The following is a 21,828-nucleotide window of genomic DNA, read 5'->3' as shown; positions in this document are numbered from 1 at the left end:
CGGACCACACCCCGCCGCTCACGCTCCCCATCCGCGGCTAGCTGACTCTTACTCAGGGGAGCGGGCTCGCGTCCGCGTAGACACACAGTACTCTAGAGGATCGTCGCGGACCGAAGAGGTAACAGCGGCCACCTGGCGCGGGAACAGCATGACTGACCTCCGGGCCGGGGCTCCGCCCCTCAGGCCCAGCCCTCCGCCGGCCCTTGGCCATCCGCCGGGTACGGCCCCGCCCCCACTGCAGGCGGCCGCGCGGCAAGACAGAGCCCCCTGCTGTCCCGGAGGCCGCATAAGCTGCCCGCTGCTCTCTCGGTTCGCCAGCACCCTGGCTGGGGACTTGGACAACTCGTTCTCCTGCTGTGCCCAGGGGCTATTAAACTGTGGGGGCCACTTCTCAGGCTAAATCTATTCCAGCCTCTCCAACCTGCCATGCACCAGCCAGCTTGGGAACAGTGTAAGAGCCTGGAAAGAAAAATGGGGAGGGGTGGTATTGAGAGGAAAACTGTTGGCATACCTCTCAGGGCATTACTCCTAGCCCAGGAGTGTGGTCAACGGTGGGTCCTGGGCTTTCATTACCATTTTCAACATATTATTCAGTTCACCCCAATACAATCGCATATGGCCATATGCTACCACTAGAAAAGAGACCTCTAGTTTCCCAGGAGAATGGAACTAAGGGTAGGTATTAATGTACTATTTTACCCTAAATTTCTTTGTAAGATCGTTTTAAAGGAAATTTTCTTCAACTGAAAGTCAGTGCCAAAACAGCAAGCTGTGGTGTGGATTCAATAATTCTAATGTTTTTATCTTAACTGATTATTACAACGCATTGTAACAGTTATAGAAGCACCTACGGAGACTTAGAGACATCATGGAAGGAATGATAATTGGAGTGTCAACAAAGAGTTCGTGGTTGATCTCACTGGACTGCATTTTTAAAGATTAATAGGAGTTCCCAGGCAGAAAATTTACGAAAGAGCGTTTCAAGCAATGCTGACCACCTATGCAAAGCCAAAGTAAAGATATCTGCATTGCTAGAATGAAAAGTTTCAAGGGGGGACTAAAAAGAGATGAAGCTGGAAGAGATGCATAGGGGCCAGGTTGTTAACAGCTGTGGTGCTATCTTTTCTTTTTTTCTTTCTTTTTTTTTTTTTTTTTGTGACTAGCTCTGTCTAACAGGCTGGAGTGGCGCAATCTCGGATCACTGCAACTTCCGCCTCCTGGGTTCAAACGATTCTCCTGCCTCAGCCTCCTGAGTAGCCGGGACATCATGCCCGGCTTATTTTTTTGTATTTTTTTAATAGAGACGGGTTTTCACCATGTTGGCCAGGCTGGTCTTGAACTCCTGACCTCAAGTGATCCGCCCGCCTCGGCTGCCCAAAGTGCTGGGATTACGGGCGTGAGCCACTGCGCCAGGCCTGTGATGCTATCTTTTCAGGAAAGAAAGGAAAAAAAATCTTGAACACCTATGCTAGGTGCTAGGAGATAAAACAAGGAACGCTGACCTGCTCCCTGTGTCTTGAAACTTAAAATCTTGCACGGATGGAGGAATGAGATGGAGAAAAAAGAAAACCTGAAACACGTAAACTAATAAAAAAATTAAACACTGTATTAACTGTAGGAAGAAAACAAACCAGTTGCCGAGATTAATTACGCTTTGGGAACAAATGCGGTTCACAGGAGTGCCAAAGATTTAACTGTAACCTGTTACAAGAACTGAGTACCGGACATTTTCAGATCAGTAATGGCACATTATATATACGTAGATGTTAACTTTTACCAACGCGCAAAACAGCAATCAAGGAGTACCCACTGCCTCCTCGCATCGATAGAAAAAGCCCGTCTGCAAGTGAAGTGCCAAGCCACCACGAGCCCGTTAGCTTTTACGCATGTGCAGTGAGTCATCTTAAAGTAAACGGAAATGCCATGTTTATCTTCCTCTCAACCAGCTTCCAGAACGACTTTTAGCTCAGTTGTACAACAGTCAGCCTTACCTTTTAGTCTTCCAACAAACTTATCTCATTTAAGGTACCAATACCCACACAAAAACACTTTCCGCCCTACACATCCCACTCTTAAGGCTCCAACTACCTTTAATATGGCGGAGGCCGAGCCTGCGCAGTACAAGCAGAGAAGGCAAATACCAGTTTCTCGAATAACGTTACATGCCCTTCTTCCGGTGCGGAGGACTATACCATTCCCATTCCCTATAATTTTGTTTGTTCTATTTCACACATATAATTTTCAGAGACAAGATGTTCTCATTTAAGCAACAAGAAGATTCGTCTCTCGCTATTACTGTAACTGCTGTTTATATCGTCATGTCCCGGAAAGGTCCCTGTCTTCCCTGAATGGTCTCTACCAACTTCACCTCCGGTTCTAGGTGTCATGGCTGCCCCAAGGGTCTAGGTAAGAGTTTGTTCCCGTGGTGCGGAGGGTCAAGGCCCACACCCGGAAATCTAGCGAGGTAAAGTTTCGTCTTGGTTGTGGAGACGACAACTTCTCCGCTTCCTCGGCGATGGCGGCGTCCGGGAGCGGTATGGCCCAGAAAACCTGGGAACTGGCCAACAACATGCAGGAAGCTCAGAGTATCGATGAAATCTACAAATACGACAAGAAACAGCAGCAAGAAATCCTGGCGGCGAAGCCCTGGACTAAGGAGTGAGGAGGTCCCTGGCGAGACGCAGGGGAGGGAAAGGGTGGCGGAGTTTAAGAGACCCAGAGGGAGAGGGAGGCGAAAGGGGTGAAGAGCTTTCACAGACGGGGAGGGGGACAGAATATGCTTTGCCTTGGATCTGCAAGTAGAGCCTAAGCCCTCCGCTGGGGCTTTCACTCCCCTTTCTGTCGCTTTAATCCATTTGCCCCCGGATGATGTAAGGGGAGAACAACAAGCGGTGATTTAAGTTGTCACTTCTGAACATCCGTACTGTCATATATGCCACCCACCCTGCCTTGAACCCAGTGTCGACATGCACCTTGTTTGGGTCTTCAACTAATCCCAAACTGGGGACTGCAGCTGTTTTCACAAATCGAGTCAGCAGCCCAAGGTCTCAAAAATAGCTATGAGCTATTTCCTTTTCTTTTCTTTTCTTTTTTTTAATAGAGATGGGTCCTCGCTGTGTTGCTCAGGCTGATCTCGAGCTTCTGCCTTCAAGCGATCCTCCCGCCTTGGCCTTCCAAAGTGCTGGGATTACAGGCGTGAGGCCTGGGCCTGTAATAGTTTTTTGATTGCTGGTGATTATTTCGGAGGCACACGGAGGCTCTACCTGGTCTCTAAAATGTTACTCCACCAGTTCCCATAAGCCAGAAATTATAAAAATAGAGCTTAAGACCTATTGCCCTTCAACAATATCCATTTTTCCCTGGGAGTGGTGACAAGTCGAGGGATCTTTACCCATAATATTTATCTTTTCCTGAGAGCATCTCCTGAGAGATTTCCTGCTCTCAGGAAAAGATGATTATTACGGGTTATGTTTGGGAGAGAGTAAAAAGAGCACGAAAGCTAATGGTTAGATAGAAAGAAGAGCTGTGGTCAACAAGAGGACATACTTCTACTGCCTCACAGTTTTTTTACAAGGCTAGCCTTGTGTCTCAGTATTCAGATTCCACAATGGTGAACTGCGGAAGCACCTAGCTGGAGATTTCCACGTCATTTAATCTTCATGACAACCCAGTACAGTATATCCATCCTTTTTTTACAAATTAAAAAACAAGCGAATACATTATGTAATTTATGATCATATTGAGATAAGTGAACTCTTAACTGAGCAATAGTCAGACCTAAGATCAAATCTCACAGCTGTCACTAACTAGTTGATTGACCTTAGGAAATTTACTTATCCATCTTCATTTGTCATAATGTGGAAATAAGACCTACTTATTGGTATTGTCATAGAGTTTAGGTGAGATAATGTATAAAAAGAGTCATCTAGAATGTATGTAATAGGAGCACAGTAACTTGTCTTTCTTCTTTTCTCCAGTAAAGGGAGAAGCCAAGATTAAAATTCATGTCTTGACTTCCAACATGAGGTCTACACATTTTTCAGCTTTTGGTTGAAATCTGGCAAAGCTTAGGAATTAAATTTGGATTCTTTCTGTGGGCAGACATCTAAAAAGGCTTTGTAGAGACGTTGACTGACTGCTCTGTAAGGCTGCTTAAGTTGCTTGGTTATCTGCTTGCTTCTGTAACAGGCTGTGCATTTTAGGTTCGTGTACTCTTAAATATTTGGAAACTGGCGGCCTGCCTCACTGTCTAATTGTGGCTCTAATTATATTCATCCTAGCTGTCTTGGGCTGCATTAATGAGACCAAAATGTAATTTTATTCAAGAGTTTAATTCACTGATGACCAACTCTGAAATAGTGATCATAGGAGACTAGGATATTAGGGCTACTTTTTAATTTAAGGCTGATATAACAGGGAAGCCAACCCTTCAACACTCTGTTCTTTGAGAGTAGGGTTAAGAGACAGGTTAATAATGCTGATAACAGCTAGCACTTATTAGGGTTCTAGTATGTGTAAGGCACTAAGCACTTTATATACATTATTTCATTTATTTCATCCTAACAACAATTATGAATATCCCTATTTACAGAAAAGGAAACCTAGGCACAGATATTACAGGGTTGTCCCAATACCACAGCTAGAGAATGGCAATGTCAAGATTCAAACCTTAGCAGATGAATGTCAGAACCCACATTCTTAACCATTAGGCCAGAAAGTTAGGCCTCAGAACAGTTAGGCACAACCATCCAAGCAGTCAGAATCCAAGATTGGGTGATTCCAAATTAATGGAGAAAAAGTCTATTGAACTGGTCATGTTACTCCCTTGTTTGAATAGCATATTAAAAAACTATTTCAGACTTTCCCCCTCCCCCAAGGGGGATACGTTGCTGCACTATGACATACTTATTGTTTCCAGCCTGCAAAAACTGTTCTTTTATACTTTTTCTCCCCGTAGTCTACACTCCCTTTCCATCGCTCTAAATTCCTTCAATACTCACTCTTTCCCTTTATAAAAACTTTTCTGAAATTTTACTTTATATAAGAAATTTAATTACATTGTGATTTTGTTTTGCAGTCACCATTACTTTAAGTACTGCAAAATCTCAGCATTGGCTCTGCTGAAGATGGTGATGCATGCCAGATCAGGAGGCAACTTGGAAGTGATGGGTCTGATGCTAGGAAAGGTGGATGGTGAAACCATGATCATTATGGACAGTTTTGCTTTGCCTGTGGAGGGTACTGAAACCCGAGTAAATGCTCAGGCTGCTGCATATGAATACATGGCTGCATACATAGAAAATGCCAAACAGGTAAAAATGTTGTTTCTTATAGTTTAGTAATTGCAAGTTAGAGTCTCAAGGTGACTTTTGAGTTTCTAAACTTAAAATTATCCCCTTTACATGAAATTGTATATTTAAATTTTAATGATTTATATGTAAAATGTATGAGATTAAAAGCCTGATAAGATTTATAGCATTGTTTTTTTGTTTTTTGTTGTTTTTTTGTTTTTTTTTTTTCCCCCAAGACAGGGACTCACTCTGTTGCCCAGGCTGGAGTGCAGTGGCGTGATCTCGGCTCACTGCAACCTCCATCTCCTGGGCTGAAGCAATTCTCCCTCCTCAGCCTCCTCAGTAGCTGGGACTACAGGCACGCACCAGTAGGCCTGGATAATTTTTCTGTTTTTAGTAGAGACGGGTTTTCTCTGTGTTGGCCTGGCTGGTCCCGAACTCCTGTCCTCAAGTGATCCACCACCTCAGCCTCCCAAAGTGCTGGGATTACAGGCATGAGCCACTGCACCCGGTCTATGGCATGGATTTTATTTTTTTTTTAAATAAACTCACACTTATTATCAGATACGTGTTTAAAATAAAAAATTTGGAAACAACCTAACTCAGTTCCTGAGTATAAAACTGGCTAAATAAATTATGGTGTATCTATCAGTGGACTGCCAGGCAGCCTTTAAAAGAAAAAAAAATAAAAAGGTAACCATCATATATATTGATGATTTATGTGAAGCAAACTCCAAAGCAGTTTATTGAGTGAAAAAACAAAGTGTAAAACATTATTATGTTATGTGGTATGCTATTGTGTGTGTTTTTATCAATCTGTATATGTGCAAAGAATATGTATTCTGTATACAAAGAATATCTCTGTAAGGGTAAGCAATTGCCTATAGATTTTGCATCTGGGCTGAGAAAACTGGGTAATTGAGGAGAAGGAGATGGGAAGGAGACTGGTTACCCTTATTGTACTGGTACCTTGTAAATTAATTAAAGAGTAATCTTAAACTTTTTTGCCCCTTCATTTGTTAGGTTGGCCGCCTTGAAAATGCAATCGGGTGGTATCATAGCCACCCTGGCTATGGCTGCTGGCTTTCTGGGATTGATGTTAGTACTCAGATGCTCAATCAGCAGTTCCAGGAACCATTTGTAGCAGTGGTGGTAAGAATTTTAAAACCAGTTTAATTAAGTTCTTTATGAAGATTTGCTGAAGCAAGTATACTGAGAAATAAGAACAGTGTAGTAGAGAAATTGCTCTGGTATCAGTTTGCCTAGGTTTCAATGTGAATTCCATCTCTTAGAAGCTGGGACTTTGAGCAAGTTATTTAACCACTGTGTATCTCACTTCCCCCCTCTGTAAATTGTGGGGAGTCATAGCATCTATGTCTCAGTGCCAGCTCATCATAGGCATTCAATCAGTGTTGACTGAACTGAGTTAAGCAGGAATTGCTAGAACAGCTCTTATTTTCAGGGTTTTAAGTGCAATCCAGGTTTTATGAGGAAGGTAGGAATTATTCACCTCTTAAAAGGAAGAAAGAAAACTTTTTAAAAATAGATGAGCAAACTTCAAATAATATTCTTAAATGTTATAATAATTTGAATCTCTAAGTTAGCTGCGAGACACTTATATTACCCTCTTACTGAACTTTTATGGTTTTTTGGTTTATTCTTATTTGGTTATTGTGTATGTATATAGTGTTATATGTATGTATACATTTCTAGGTTTATAATGTTTAAATAAAAGGCATACAGTTTTATATCAGCAAATATTAAATATATCTTTCTTATAGATTGATCCAACAAGAACAATATCCGCAGGGAAAGTGAATCTTGGCGCCTTTAGGACATACCCAAAGGTAACTTTTTTTTTTTTTAAGAGATAGAGTCTCACTGTTACTTAGGCTGGAGTACAGTGGCTGTTCACAGGCATGATCATAGTGTACTATAGTCTTCATCTCCTAGGCTCAACTCAGCCTCCCAAGTAGCTGGGACTGTAGGAATGCTTAGTAATTTTTAAAATTATAAGTCCTTACATTTTTTTAATTCCAAATATTTGACTTATTATTAAAGACATTAGCAATATCTCTTTTTATTAAAACAATTTAATAATATTTACAAAATAGTAAACTACCACAAGCTGTCCCTAGCAAAGGGTAATACATTTATGTTATATATTGTTAATTTTACTGGGAAAGTAGTCTTTATTTATTAATAAGTATCTGTGTGCCTGTGGCATTCTGACAGGTACTAGAGAAAAAACAAGCTAAATCTATAGGTCTATTTCCTTCCCTGGCAGGAGCCTGCAATCTGAAATAGTTATTAGAACAAAAGTACATCACCTAAGGAGAAGAAAAATAAATCTGTAAGCAAAATCCAGCCTACAGCCACCAAACAGGGTGGGGGGAAAGTAGAAACAGTATTTTTTTTATTAGAATGCTCATGCTAAATATTTGCCTCCGAAAATTAATAATGCTATAATTAGAAAGTTCCATAGAAAACATGATGTTTTTCTCGTTTATATATATGTGTGTGTGTGTGTGTGTGTATATATATATATATATATATATACAATTTTTTTTTTTTTTCATCTTCTGTTTACCTCATTTTTGTTTAGGGCTACAAACCTCCTGATGAAGGACCTTCTGAGTACCAGACTATCCCACTTAATAAAATAGAAGATTTTGGTGTACACTGCAAACAGTAAGTAATTTAAAAACATATCTGGGCGAGGCACAGTGACTCACACCTATAATCCCAGCACTTTGGGAAGCCAAAGTGAGAGGATTGCTTGAGGACAGGAATTCGCCACTATACTGGGCAACATAGTGAGACCCCATCTCTACAAAAAATGTTATAAGTTAGCCAGATGAAGTGGCACAGTCCTGTAGTCCCAGCACTCAGGAGGCTGAAAGAAACCTTAGATATCAACCAGTCCAAGCCCCTTATTTTACAGATGAGAAAAAAGGCATAGACAAAATGCATTTCATGATACTTTTTACAATAATAGCATATGAATTTAGGTGAATGTTTGCATTTCTAAATTTTTTTCTTTTGCATTTTTTATTAATGTTTCAAACTAACATGTCATTTGCCTTTTACACAACCTAAACTTTTTTTAATGTACAAGATACTTGGCCTATATAAAATCATAACAAGTGAAAGATGGGTTCAGGGCCAGCTGACACTAGCATGTCTGCAGCCCTCAAAGTACGTAATTTCTACTGAACAAAGATTCTTTCTAATCTTTGAAAGATTTGAAAGACTAAAGAAGCCATATTAAAAAGTTAAAGTTATAAAGTATAAGAATTCTTACTAAAAACCACTGTATTACATACCCTCCCCCCTACCCCCGAGACGTAGTCTTGCTCTGTCGCCCAGGCTGGAGTGCAGTGGCGTGATCTTGGCTCACTGCAACCTCCGCCTCCTGGGTTCAAGCAATTCTCCTGCCTCAGCCTCCCAAGTAGCTGGGATTACAGGCGTGTGCCCCCACACCCAGCTAATTTTTGTATTTTTAGTAGAGACAGGGTTTCACCATGTTGGCCAGGCTGGTCTCAAACTCCTGACCTTGTGATCCACCCGCCTTGGCCTCCCAAAGTGCTGGGATTACAGGTGTGAGCCACTGTGCCCAGCCTGCGTACCTTTTTTAATGGTGAATTTTATGATGTATGAATTATATCTTAAATTATTTTAATGTTAAAGAAGCCAATGGGGACAGTTTTTTCTACCTTCTAAATATATCTCACCACCTCTCTTACTATCCTTTTCACCCAACCCACTGCCATTTGGAGCCTCAATCAAGCACTTGCCTTCTGGCGAGTCTTTCTACTTGTGCCCTTCACTTCTTAAAGCTCTGTTTTCAGCGAGACTGATTCTGTTAAGATGTAAGCCAGATCATACTCTTCCTTTTCAGAATGACTTCCCATCTCACCAAGAACAAGATCCTTAGTCCTTATTACAGACTACACAACTCTGTGTGGTCTGGCTCCTACAGCCTCTGTGAGCTCATCTCTTATCACTGAACTTCTGCTGGTCTGCAGTCCAGCCATATTGACTTCTTTATGGTTTGTAAAATGTGCCAGCAGGCTCATGGCTCAGAGCACTGGCACTTGCTGTTCCCTCTGCCTAGAACGCTCTTATTTCCATGTGGCTCGCTAACTGCTTTAAGCATTCAGTATCTGTTTACAGGGTCATGCTAATAGAAAATGTTCATTAGTTCATTAGGCATGATCATGGTGTGGTATTTTACCTATGTAAAGTAACACCTTCTGTTTCCTCTTTCCCCGCTTTTTCTTCTTAGCACTGTAACCATCTGATATGTTTTGACATCTTTTTTTTGACCCCTTTAGAATGTGAACACAAATTTACTGCTGTATCCTTGGATTTAAAACAGGGCATGCCACATAGAAGAGAGGGCACCAAAAAAAATTGCTGCTTAAATGAATAAATGATTACCTACTGCCCCCTTTTCTCTATACCACTTATGCCAACTTCAAAGAATACTTTGGCTACCCATGTGCTGCTACTGCTGTAATTTTTCTATATAGAGGTTCTTAGAAAATTCTAGAATTTCTAAAATTGAATTTTTAAATATATGTGGTTTTCAGTAGTCTCTGACATATTTCTGTAAATACAATTCTCTTTTCTTCCTTTTTTTTGGTTCCTGTTTTTTTATGTCAGATGGAGTCTCACTAGGTTGCCCAGGGACTACAGGCACACCACCGTGCCCAGCTATAGAAACAAATATATATTCCGATAGAGGTTTAGTGTTAATTATTTAGTTTGCCCTATTAAAAAGAATTTAAATAATTCCTGTTTGAGAGAATTGCTCCTAAGCCTGGAAATACCTTTGCTGTGATACTTTAATCTTCAGAGGAGCTCTCAATTTTTTTTATTTATATTGAGTTGTAGTGGTATCAAAGGTTTATACTTCGAAACAAAAAAGATTGAGACACTTTATGTTTTTGGTATTCAAACAGATCTACTTTCCCTGTTTGTCTATTCTGTTAGCTTATCCTTCTGTCTTCCTTAAATAACTTTTTTTTTTTTTGAGACGGAGTCTGGCTCTGTCGCCCAGGCTGGAGTGCAGTGGCACGATCTCGGCTCACTGCAAGCTCCGCCTCCCGGGTTCACGCCATTCTCCTGCCTCAGCCTCCCGAGTAGCTGGGACTACAGGCGCCCACCACTACGCCGGGCTAACTTTTTGTATTTTTAGTAGAGACAGGGTTTCACCGTGTTAGCCAGGATGGTCTTGATCTCCTGACCTCGTGATCCGCCTGCCTCGGCCTCCCAAAGTGCTGGGATTACAGGCGTGAGCCACCGCACCCGGCCAATAACTTTTTTTTTAAAGATCTTGTTGCATACCAAGCCTTAAAGAACTTTCTTTTGGCAAATACCTTACCTTGCCACTCTGAAATATGAGCCTACCAAAGAGGGATACCTACTTTGCTAGCGGCCTACATTGCTAAAGACTAGAATTTTGAACCTGGAATTGCTAGAATATTCAAAAATATTCTTTTTTTTTTTTTTTTTTTTAGATGGAGTCTCACTCTGTCACCCAGGCTGGAGTGCAGTGGTGTGATCTCGGCTCACTGCAAGCTGCGCCTCCCAGGTTCACGCCATTCTCCTGCCTCAGCCTCCCGAGTAGCTGGAACTACAGGCGCCCGCCACCACGCATGACTAACTTTTTGTATTTTTAGTAGAGATGGGGTTTCACCTTGTTAGCCAGGATGGTCTCAATCTCATGACCTCATGATCTGCCCACCTCAGCCTCCCAAAGTGCTGGGATTACAGGCGTGAGCCACCGCGCCCAGCCCAAAAATGTTCTTTTTGTGTGTGTGTGATGGAGTCTCACTCTGCCGCCCAGGCTGGAGTACAGTGGCGCCATCTCAGCTCACTGCAACCTCCGCCTCCCAGGTTCAAGCGATTCTCCTGCCTCAGCCTCCCGAGTAGCTGGGATTACAGGCGCCCGCCACCATGCCCAGCTAATTTTTTGTATTTTTAGCAGAGACGGGGTTTCACCATGTTGGCCAGGCAGGTCTCGAACTCCTGACCTCAGGTGATCTGCCTGCCTCAGCCTCCCAAAGTGCTGGGATTACAGGTGTGAGCCAACGCGCCCGGCATGATGTCTTTAATTTATTATGTTTTATTTCCTCACACTAAACTTTAATCAGTAAGCATTTTTGCACTTTGGGAGTCTGAGGCGGTGGATCACTTGAGGTCAGGAGTTCGAGACCAGCCTGGACAACATGGTGAAACCCCGTCTCTGCTAAAAATACAAAAAATTAGCCGGGCATGGTGGCGGGCGCCTGTAATCCCAGCTACTCGGGAGGCTATGGCAGAACCATCACTTGAACCTCGGAGGCAAATGTTGCAGTGAGCTCAGATTGCACCACTGCACTCCAGCCTAAGTGACAGAGTGAGACTGCAGCTCAGAAAAAGCATTCTGTTTTTAAAAGGGTGCCTATGTGTCTTTATCTTTTGCACCACTAACCTCTGAGTCTGAACCTCTGTCTCTTCTCATCTGCCCTGCTGCAGTGGCTTCCTTTGTGGAATCCCTGCCTCCAGTTGCTCTCCTGTAATATCTCCCGATGGTACTGCCACAGCCAGGCTTCTATAAAACACCCCTTTGACTGTATTATTACTCTACTCAAGTACCTTCCATTCTACTCAAGCACCTTCCAAGAGTCCCAGGTATCTACAGGATAAAGTTTAAATTTCTTTTTTTTTTTTTTTAAGACAGAGTCTCGCTCTTGTTGCCCAGGCTGGAGTGCAGTGGCGCGATCTCGGCTCACTGCAACCTCCACCTCCCGGGTTCAAGTGATTCTTCTGCCTCTGTCTCCCAAAGTTTGGCCGAGCACTGTGGATCCCAGCACTTTGGGACGCCAAAGCGGGTGGATCACCTGAGGTTGGGAGTTCAAGACCAACCTGACCAACATTGTGAAACCCCATCTCTACCAAAAATACAAAAATTAGCTGGGCATGGTGGAGGGCGCCTGTAGTCCCAGCTACCTGGGAGGCTGAGGCAGGAGAATCGCTTGAACCCGGGAAGCAGAGGTTGTGGTGAGCTGAGATCGTGCCATTGCACTCCAGCCTGGGCGACCGAGCAAGACTCTGTCTCAAAAAAAAAAAAAAAAAAATTTCCTAACCTTTTGTGTAACATCCTTCAACACCTAGACCCCAGCATAGCTTTCTAGCTTCCCCTCACATAAGTCTTCTCTTGCTAAATTTTCCAGCTAAACCCATTGCCTTATTATCTCTTACATGTCTTTCCTTTTTGTGTGTTGATGCTGTCTGCCTAATGCCCTCCTTGCTCTCCACATATCCATACCATAGACTCAAAACTGTTTACCCTACACCTTGCCTTTTCCCTGAGGCTTCTCAGGCAGTTCTAGCTCCAAGTGATCATTTGAGCTCTTCTATATGAAGAATACTTATTATCTCTAACCCTTAGTTGGTAGGTGATTCATTTTATATAGCACTGTAGAATCACTTACTGTTATTCAATGTATATCATTATATTTAATTTTTTTGTGGGTTTAGACCACATCCACCATATAAATGTTGAGTTCCTTAAGGTAAAGATGTCTCATGCTTTTTTATATCCATTGATACACAGAAGCATGTGTAAGTTTTAGATGTAAGTTTACATCTTAAAAATATATATATTTTTCAGACATTTAACTAGATTTTCCTTACTATGCCCTGATGATTAATTAGGCACCTTTGAAAGTGGGAGCAATTATTTTAGATGCCTTAAGGACCTACCTTAAAATTTGCTTTTCAAAAAGCAGTAGGTCCTAACTGGGGAATTAGGAAGGGAAGAATGGAATCCACATGTCATTTTTATTATTTTAAAGAGGCTAACAAAAATTATAGTTGACCCTAGAGAGGCAGCTCATTAAGTTTATGTGCTGTTGGCTTGCATTTATGAACTCAGTAACAGGAATAAACTTGTCATTCAGAAGTATTGACTGGTTGTTAATAACATTTGGGGAATTTCTGGGCTCTACAGAAAAAAAGGAATAAAACAAGAAGTTTAGTAGGAGATTTGGATCCACAACCCTTGAAGTGTGAGGAAACCATGGTTAGCTATTGCCTTATTGGAATAAAAACTAAAATGTGAATATTTGAGAATAAAGTGTAACTCACTTAAATCTGGCCATAAGTTTTATGTGATGTAGTTGAATTTTTTTTTTACTTACTAAATTTTATGCTTTTATTTCATAGATATTATGCCTTAGAAGTCTCATATTTCAAATCCTCTTTGGATCGCAAATTGCTCGAGCTATTGTGGAATAAATACTGGGTGAATACGTTGAGTTCCTCTAGCTTGCTTACTGTAAGTACTATACTTGTAAAGAATGCATTTGAATTTTATCTAAGCTCCATAGCCGTTTAATATCTGAAACACTGTTTCACAGAAAGGCTGTACCTGACTTGGCCAAGACACCAGAGCTAAGGTGGGATTCTGCACCACCACAGCTGGATTAGGATTCTAGGCCAATTCAGGATCTGTGTCATGACCCATAGAGACCAAGTCTAAGTAGCAAATAGAGTGTCCAGATCAGGGTGAGATCTGCCCCTGCCATAAGGAGATTTATGGATTAAAAAAATACACATATTGATTTTTGTGTATCAAGTGTCTCAGCTTGGACTCTGGTTACAAGTAACAGGATACCTAATGAAACTAGCTTAAACAAGAAAGGGAATTGTGTAAGTTGCAAAGTTGAGGAATAGGGCTTAATTCAGGCACAGCTAAGTTTGCATTCAACCAATATTATGAGGTCTTGTTTTTTTTTTTTTCCTCTCTTAGCATTGATTTCATCTTAGTTACCACTCGTTTCAGGCTTCATGTGAAAGCAAGACAGCAGCTTTGGCTTTAGACCTCCAGGTCTCTCAGCTTCATGTTCAAAGAGAAGGTCAAGATACACACATACACACACACATATTTCCGGGCAAAACTTCATTGTGTCTGACTGGCTTTACTTAATCACATGCCCATCTTTAGGCCTGGTGTGGGCCAACTGAATAAGCTTGATGAGCGGCTTGGGCCACAGCAAGTGCTTTACTGCTGAGCCGCAGCGTAGAAAACTCCTTCAGGAGCTCAAGGACTAAAAATGTGGAGGAGAAGTTCCCAGAGGGAATCAGAATAGCATTACTTTAAAGCAGTAGATACTGGGAGAAAAAAAAAAGAGGCTGGGCGCGGTGGCTCACACCTGTAATCCTAGCACTTTAAGAGGCCGAGGCGGGCGGATCACGAGGTCAGGAGATCGAGACCATCCTGGCTAACACGGTGAAACCCCATCTCTATTAAAAATACAAAAAATTAGCCGGGCGAGGTAGCGGGCGCCTGTAGTCCCAGCTGCGCAGGAGGCTGAGGCAGGAGAATGGCGTGAACCCCGGGTGGCAGAGCCTGCAGTGAGCCAAGATCGCGCCACTGCACTCCAGCCTGGGTGAAAGAGCGAGACTCCGTCTCAAAAAAAAAAAAAAGAGTATCACCGAATTTTTTCTGATAATAATCATAAAAACTTAACATATTTGGTAGGATATTTAATAAGCTTCTCTATATTTAGAACTTAGGAACAATTTTTTTACTTTTCTAAAAAAGTAGGCCATTTCATATACTGCAGTATATATAGTGGTTAGAACCACAGGATTTAGAATTAAATAAACTGGGTTTGGAGAATATGAGCTACAGCAGCAGGAGTCATAGCAGGACCAGCACTTAGAAGTTTCTTATGCTCTTTGATCGAGTATTGGTTGAAAGGAGTACAGGTGAAACTAACCAAAGGAGGCATTACGCTTCCAGAAAAATCTCAAGGTAAACCATTGCAAGCAACAGTAGTAGCTGTTGGATTGAGCTTTCAAGGAAAAGGTGGATTCAACCAGTTAATGCGAAAGTTAGAGATAAAGAATTATTCTCCCAGAATATGGAGGCACAGAAGTAGAGAACTACTTTGCCACTCTTCAGGTTTATTCAGTTGACCTGGAAGGCCAAGGATTTTTTTTTTCTTTTTTTTTTGAGACAGGGTCTCTGTCTCTATTGTCCAGGCTAATGTGGTGGCACGATCTCAGCTCACTGCAGCCTCAACCTCCCAGGCTTGAGCGATCCTCCTGCCTCAGCCTCCCAAGTAGCTGGGACTACAAGGGTGAGCCACCACACCTGGCTAATTTTTGTATCTTTTTGTGGAGACAGGGTTTTGCCATGTTGCCCAAGCTGGCGTTGAACTCCTGGGTTTGAGCAATCTGCCCGCCTTGGCCTCCCAAAGTGCCATTACAGGCCGTGAGCCACCATGCCCAGCCAGATTATTTCTTATTTAGAGATGCTGACATTCTTAGAAAGTATGTAGACTGAAGTAAATCACTATTGAAATGCCATCAACATGAAGCTGCTCATTGCACTTAAGTTCTGAAATATTTAATTATGTAAATAATTTCCATGTCTCTTCTATAATAAATGATATCTATACTAAAAAATAAAACTGACTTTGAAAACAACTCTGCCACTTTACTAGTTCTGAGTGACTTTCAGAAAGTTATTTAATGTGACTAAGCATTTCTTTGTTGTAAAATGATGATATACTACATACATCATTAAGTACTCTGAGAAAATTAAATGGGCTACTTTATATAAAGCAATTAGCAAAGTGTCTGGCATATAATAAAGCCTCAATAAATGATTTTTTTTAATTTGGTGCATTATATTCATGGGAAAAGACCTCACTTAAGCCTATTACTTACTGAAATTTTTTTTTTTTTTTTTTGAGATGGAGTCTCACCCTGTCACCCCAGCTGGAGTGCAGTGGCGCGACCTCAGCTCACTGCAACCTCTGCCCCTCCAGGTTTAAGCAGTTCTCTGCCTCAGCCTCCGGAGTAGCTGGGATTACAGGCACGTGCCACCACGCCCGGCTAATTTTTTGTATTTTTAGTAGAGATGGGGTTTCACCATCTTGGCCAGGCTGGTCTTGAACTCCTGACCTCGTGATCCACCCGCCTCAGCCTCCCAAAGTGCTGGGATTACAGGCATGAGCCACCGCGCCCGGCTGGAATTTTTTTTAGGCTAGTCAAGTGAAGCAGTGTATTTACTGTTATTTTAAATACAACTCTGACAAGCTTTCTTTTCTTTTTTTCCTTTTTTCGTTTTATTTTATTTTATATTTTATTTTATTATTTTATTTTATTTATTTTATTATTTTATTTCATTTTGAGACAGGGTCTCACTCTGTTGCCCAGGCTGAAGTGCAGTGGTGCAATCACATCTCACTATAGCCTGGACCTCCTGGACTCAGGTGATTTTCCCACCTCAGCCTCCTGACTACAGGATGTACACCACCATGCCTGACTAATTTTTTATATTTTTTCATAGAGACAGGGTTTTGCCGTGTTGTCCAGGCTGGTCTGGAGCTTCTGGGCACAAGCCTTCTGCCCACCTTGGCCTCCCAAAGTGCTGGGATTACAGGCATGAGCCACGGCGCCCAGTATCTGTTCTTATTTCTTATCCTTAGTAGTCAGAAGTAGCAAATTAGGATGGAGAATGATCATAATAGTAAATATGTGTTACATGCTTCCTATGTGCCAGACACTGCTAAGTGTTTTATATGTGTTGTTTCCTTAGAGGCAAGTATACTAATAGCAGCCAGAAGTGACACCTGATGGCAAGGGGAGAAAACACTGTTAAGATCAGAGCAGTCTGAACCTTTGTATAAGGCAAGCAGATCTACCTACTCAGCCCAATGTCTCTGTCCCTGTATTCCAGCATTGCATAGATGAGGACATTAATAATCAAGAAAAGGTTAAATTACATTTCTCCCTTTTTGTCGTTTTATGTATAGTACATTGCAGCATTTTAAGAATAAATATGTAGATATATGTTCAACTTCTCTCTTCCCCCAGCTAAGGACATTAATTATAGCATGTAACCTAAGTTATTTTCAAATTTAAGAAATTAGTTTACTATATTCATTTTCTGCACATTTGAAATGTAATTGGATATCTTTTATTGTCATTTTAATAATATAACTATTTCTGGTAGCGTATATTTTTATGGCTTAAATAGCTCTATAAACTTTAGGGTTTTTTCCAAGTCTGTGGGAGGAAAATACATTGGTTTCCTAAACCATTTAGATCCAGACAAAATGAATATAATTGCATTTTTTAAAAAATATTAAGTTTGTAAAAATCATTGGAAGAACTGGTAGCATTTTAAAGAGCTCCCTATAGTAAGCTGTGATGGCAGCAAATAACTTTTCTTGTTTGGTGACTGACTGTCTCTCCTTGCAAACTGAGCAAATAGAACAACATACTACTTTTTGCCAACTAGTTTATTTCCTCTTCATACTCTTCTATTGAAGATCTAGGAAAGAAATATAATGTATACTTAATAACTTTGTGAATTTTTTTTGTGTTTTAGACTATAATTAAAAAGTGATACCCCATAAAAATATTGGTAAAATATGTAATATTATAGTTTCTCAAATGTAGGTATACATGTGAGCATATAGCAATGCTCTATAATTGTGGTTATAGCTAAGCTAAGTGAAGAGATTATAGATGTGTTTGTTTACTTGTTTATATTGCTCTACATTTTCCAAATTTTTTTGTATAATTATTAATTTTGTAACCAGAAAAGTTGTTTTTTTTTTTTTTTTTTTTTTTTTTTTGGAGACAGAGTTTTGCTCTTGTTTGCCCAGGCTGGAGTACAATGGCGCAATCTCGGCTCACTGCAACCTCTGCCTCCTGGGTTCAAGCGATTCTCTTGCCTCAGCCTCCCGAGTAGCTGGGATTATAGGTTCCTACCACCACGCCCGGCTAATTTTTTTGTATTTTTAGTAGAGATGGGGTTTCATCTTGTTAGCCAGGCTGGTCTCGAACTCCTGACCTCAGGTGATCCACCTGCCTCAGCCTCTCAAAATGCTGGGATTACAGGCATGAGCCACCGCGCCCGACCCAGAAAAGCTTTTAAAATGTTATTTTTATAAATATTGTCATAAGTACTAATTCTAAAAGTTCAACAAAAACAATAGCAAAATTAGCTAATATTACTAAGCCTTTACTAGGTGTCATGAACAGTCCCAAAAACTTTATATGCATTACTTCATTTAATTTTCACAGTAGCTCTAAGGTAGGAATTATCGACTCCCTTACCATTTTCAGAAGAAAACCTGGAGGCATACCTCAGGCCTTCAACTAATCTGCCATAGTTCCAGAACCTGGACTTAGGTCTGTATACTTCAAAGCCTCCCATAATAACAAATAATTAGATTTAAGCAGTCAAGGAGAAAAATTCCAAGTAATCTTGAAATTATAAAAGGGAAAACATCTATCTACACTTGAACTGCCTGAATTTGGAAGCAGATTTGCAAATGTAATTTGACTTCTCTCCTCACTGACTATTCACTCAGATTTTATAGTGGAATTCTTTGCAAATGAAATATTCTTTGTAGAAAATTAGTTTACATTAAAATATATAGATTTTTAAATGGTAGACTTGTGTTTTGCAGTGACACAATACCACTTTCCCCGCAGAATGCAGACTATACCACTGGTCAGGTCTTTGATTTGTCTGAAAAGTTAGAGCAGTCAGAAGCCCAGCTGGGACGAGGGAGTTTCATGTTGGGTTTAGAAACGCATGACCGAAAATCAGAAGACAAACTTGCCAAAGCTACGAGAGACAGGTAAGAGTAAATCTATAAGATTCCTGTTGCCCCTAACTCTTTTTCTTTCAAAATTTGCAAACAATAGTAGTATTCAGATTCCTTATGGCTCAACTTAGTTACAACTTAGAATGGTACCTGAATATTAACTTCTTAGAAACTGTAGGAGTTGTCAGACACAAGTTTTAACTTTGAAAATTTAGGATACCTCAGGTAAGAACATTAAAAGGCTTAAATCAAAGTTCTAAGCAGTGACAAAACCAGCCCTTAAGTGGATCTTTAAAGTGTGTGTGTGTGTGTGTGTGTGTGTGTGTGTGTAACTAGGATTTCTTTTTTTTTTTTTTGAGACAGAGTCTCGCTCTGTCACCCAGGCTGGAGTGCAATGGCGTGACAACCTCCGCCTACCGGGTTCAAGCGATTCTCCCGCCTCAGCCTCCCAAGTAACTGGGAATATAGGCACCCGCCATCATGCCTGGCTAATTTTTTTGTATTTTTTGTAGAGATGGAGTTTCACCATGTTGGCCAGGCTGGTCTTGAACTCCTGACCTCAGGTGATCCACCTGGGCCTCCCAAAGTGCTGGGATTACAGGCCTGAACCACCGCACCCAGCCAAAATTAGGATTTCTTAAATTTACAAGATGATAATATTCAATAAAGCTTTAAATCCTAAGATATTACAGAAGTGATTGTCTCTCTCTTAAATTGTGCTTCTAAAACAGTAATTTAGTATCCCAAATTTTACTACCAAAGATTTTATTAGGAACAAATTTGGGATGTGTTCTCTAATAACTTATGAAATAATTATGTGGACCTTCAGATATATAGGCTATACAAAGTTGCAAAGATTAATAACATTTACTTTCACAGAAATTTGAATTTTAGGCCGGGCACAGTGGCTAACACCTGTAATCCCAGCACTTTGGGAGGCTGAGGCGGGCAGATCACCTAAGATCAGGAGTTCAAGACCAGCCTGGCCAACATGGTGAAACCCCATCTTTACTAAAAATACAAAAATTAACCAGGCGTGGTGGCAGGCACCTGTAATCCCAGCTACTCGGGAGGCCGAGGCAGAAGCATCACCTCAACCCAGGAGGCAGAGATTGCAGTGAGCCAAGATGGCACCATTGCACTCCAGCCTGGCCAACAAGAGCGAAACTCTGTCTCCAAAAAAAAAAAAAAGAAAGAAAAGAAATTTGAATTGTAATGCAATAATTAGGGGCAGAAAGGAAGGGAGAAACATATTGACTTCTATACACACTTATATGTTGGTATCTATTTTAAGAACTGGTTTGGTTTATAGGGAAAAGAAGAGAAAAGAGTAGCTAAAGTGTATCCTGGGATTGGAGGTCATTTTGGGTTAGCCTTATTTCACTGCCATCTTCTCAGTGCGTTTTTAGAAGGTAGAGCTAGTGGCCTGCATAAAAGTGCATTTTTTGGCTGGGCATGGTGACGCATGCTTATAATCCCAGCACTTTGGGAGGCCAAGGCAGGCATATTGCTTGAGCTCAAGAGTTCGAAACCAGCCTGGGCAACATGGCAAAACCTCATCTCTGCAAAAATTAAAAAAAAAATTAGCTGGACATGGTGGCACACATCTGTGGTTCCAGCTACTTAGGAGGCTGAGGCACAAGAATCACTGGAGCCTAGGAGGCAGAGGTTGCAGTGACCCATGATTGTGCCACTGCACTCCAGCCTGGGTGACAGAGTGAGACTCTGTCTCCAAAAAAAAGTATTTTTCGTTGGCATCAGGAGTCATTTTAGATACTTGCTTTGAGTATGTGTTTTGTTCATCTGTCTTTATGTATGTAATTTATCAGTTTATCTACATTTATTTCTCAATTTCTTATGAAGCAAAAATTTTACTATGGCAATGTCTTCAATTATATAAGAAATAGAACAGAAGTAGTAAACAAAAGTAGAGAGTTTTCCTTTTTGGGGTAGCTTTACAAGAGTTGCATCTCTTCTGAGTATTGGTGGGGTTTTGTCATTTCTTTTGCCTTATACTTTTTATCATTTCTAAAATCTAAGGCCTTCACCCACTAACCTAAGTTTGACTTCTAATTGTTGGAGGATGCTTGTGATTATTTCAGAAAAAAGCATAGTATTCTTTAAAATTATTTGTCAAATTATCCTAAGTAATAAACAAGGAATAACAGATTTTAATGTAATATAATATTAGAATCAATCTCTAATTACAGGTTTGTATAATTTTACTCACCTTCTAAAACAGAACAATTGTACCAAATTTTATGTTGTCATTCTCTTGTGAAAGTTCTAGTAAGTAATGAAATGGTCAAAAATACATGTGGAAGACTAATAAAATCACAAGGGAAAACTTCAGATTGGGGTGGTTTGAGAAGTATGAATAAAAAACTAAACTCATTGGAGTTACATGGATGGATTGGGGCTGATCTTGTGTGTTTGAAATAGTTTTCAATTTATGACATCATGTGATGTGTGTTTTTTTTTTTCCAGCTGTAAAACTACCATAGAAGCTATCCATGGATTGATGTCTCAGGTTATTAAGGATAAACTGTTTAATCAAATTAACATCTCTTAAACGGTCTCTGAGAAGTACTTTACCTGAAAGACAGTATGAGAAAAATATTCAAGTAACACTTTAAAACCAGTTACCCAAAATCCGATTAGAAGTATAAGGTGCTCTGAAGTGTCCTAAATATTAATATCCTGTAATAAAGCTCTTTAAAATGAAATTGTCCTTTGATTTTTTTGTGGGAAGATTCGCAATATTTTTCTAGTATCCATTACGGTTCTTGAATATGAGAGAAAATATATTTATTAGAACTTTCTATTTTTAAGAGTTTAGACTATCTAAATTAGTCAAAGAATTTCAGCATTTCACTTGCCATACTGATTGTCAGAACCACTTTTCA

At 40.6% G+C, this 21,828-nt stretch overlaps 2 protein-coding genes across 24 annotated transcripts in view; one reads left to right on the top strand and one right to left on the bottom strand.

Annotated features, from left to right (window-relative positions):
* CSPP1 (centrosome and spindle pole associated protein 1) overlaps nucleotides 1-2,084 on the bottom strand; it is a 136,540-nt gene extending 134,456 nt beyond the window's left edge. For 5 of the 20 annotated variants that reach the window (XM_054497552.2, XM_054497555.2, XM_054497556.2 and 2 more), the window contains exon 1: nucleotides 53-179. In XM_054497552.2, the coding sequence (XP_054353527.2) occupies nucleotides 53-150 (98 nt within the window). In that variant the 5' untranslated portion in view covers nucleotides 151-179. Of the gene's footprint in view, nucleotides 1-52; nucleotides 226-1,991 lie in introns of those variants that run through there. The other 15 variants (XM_054497548.2, XM_063668831.1, XM_063668830.1 and 12 more) reach the window with 8 other exon arrangements.
* Nucleotides 97-21,648, top strand: COPS5 (COP9 signalosome subunit 5). Of its 4 annotated transcripts, XM_063668839.1 has the most exons (9): nucleotides 97-451; nucleotides 2,246-2,658; nucleotides 5,078-5,312; nucleotides 6,315-6,443; nucleotides 7,073-7,138; nucleotides 7,897-7,982; nucleotides 13,509-13,620; nucleotides 18,807-18,955; nucleotides 21,410-21,648. In XM_063668839.1, the coding sequence occupies exons 2-9, from the start codon at nucleotides 2,516-2,518 to the stop codon at nucleotides 21,492-21,494; spliced, it is 1,005 nt and encodes a 334-aa protein (XP_063524909.1). In that variant the 5' UTR covers nucleotides 97-451; nucleotides 2,246-2,515; the 3' UTR covers nucleotides 21,495-21,648. The 4 variants fall into 4 exon arrangements, with proteins under 4 accessions (XP_063524909.1, XP_054353551.1, XP_063524910.1 ...); XM_054497576.2 differs by lacking the exon at nucleotides 97-451 and having other exon boundaries at nucleotides 2,055-2,658; XM_063668841.1 differs by lacking the exon at nucleotides 97-451 and having other exon boundaries at nucleotides 2,386-2,406.
* The last annotated feature ends 180 nt before the right edge of the window (nucleotides 21,649-21,828 follow it).

The sequence above is a fragment of the Pongo pygmaeus genome, chromosome 7 (genome assembly GCF_028885625.2).
Source record: "Pongo pygmaeus isolate AG05252 chromosome 7, NHGRI_mPonPyg2-v2.0_pri, whole genome shotgun sequence".
Classification (NCBI taxonomy): domain Eukaryota; kingdom Metazoa; phylum Chordata; class Mammalia; order Primates; family Hominidae; genus Pongo; species Pongo pygmaeus.
Note: the sequence above shows the minus strand (reverse complement) of the source record. Positions and strands in the feature narration are given on the sequence as shown.

Bases quoted from the DNA above. Each gene is read 5' to 3' on its own strand.
- COPS5 (XM_063668839.1), top strand. From the start codon at position 2,516: ATGGCGGCGTCCGGGAGCGGTATGGCCCAGAAAACCTGGGAACTGGCC. The intron at 7,139-7,896 runs GTAACTTTTTTT...ATTTTTGTTTAG, and splicing joins CCTTTAGGACATACCCAAAG to GGCTACAAACCTCCTGATGA. The intron at 18,956-21,409 runs GTAAGAGTAAAT...TTTTTTTTCCAG, and splicing joins GCCAAAGCTACGAGAGACAG to CTGTAAAACTACCATAGAAG.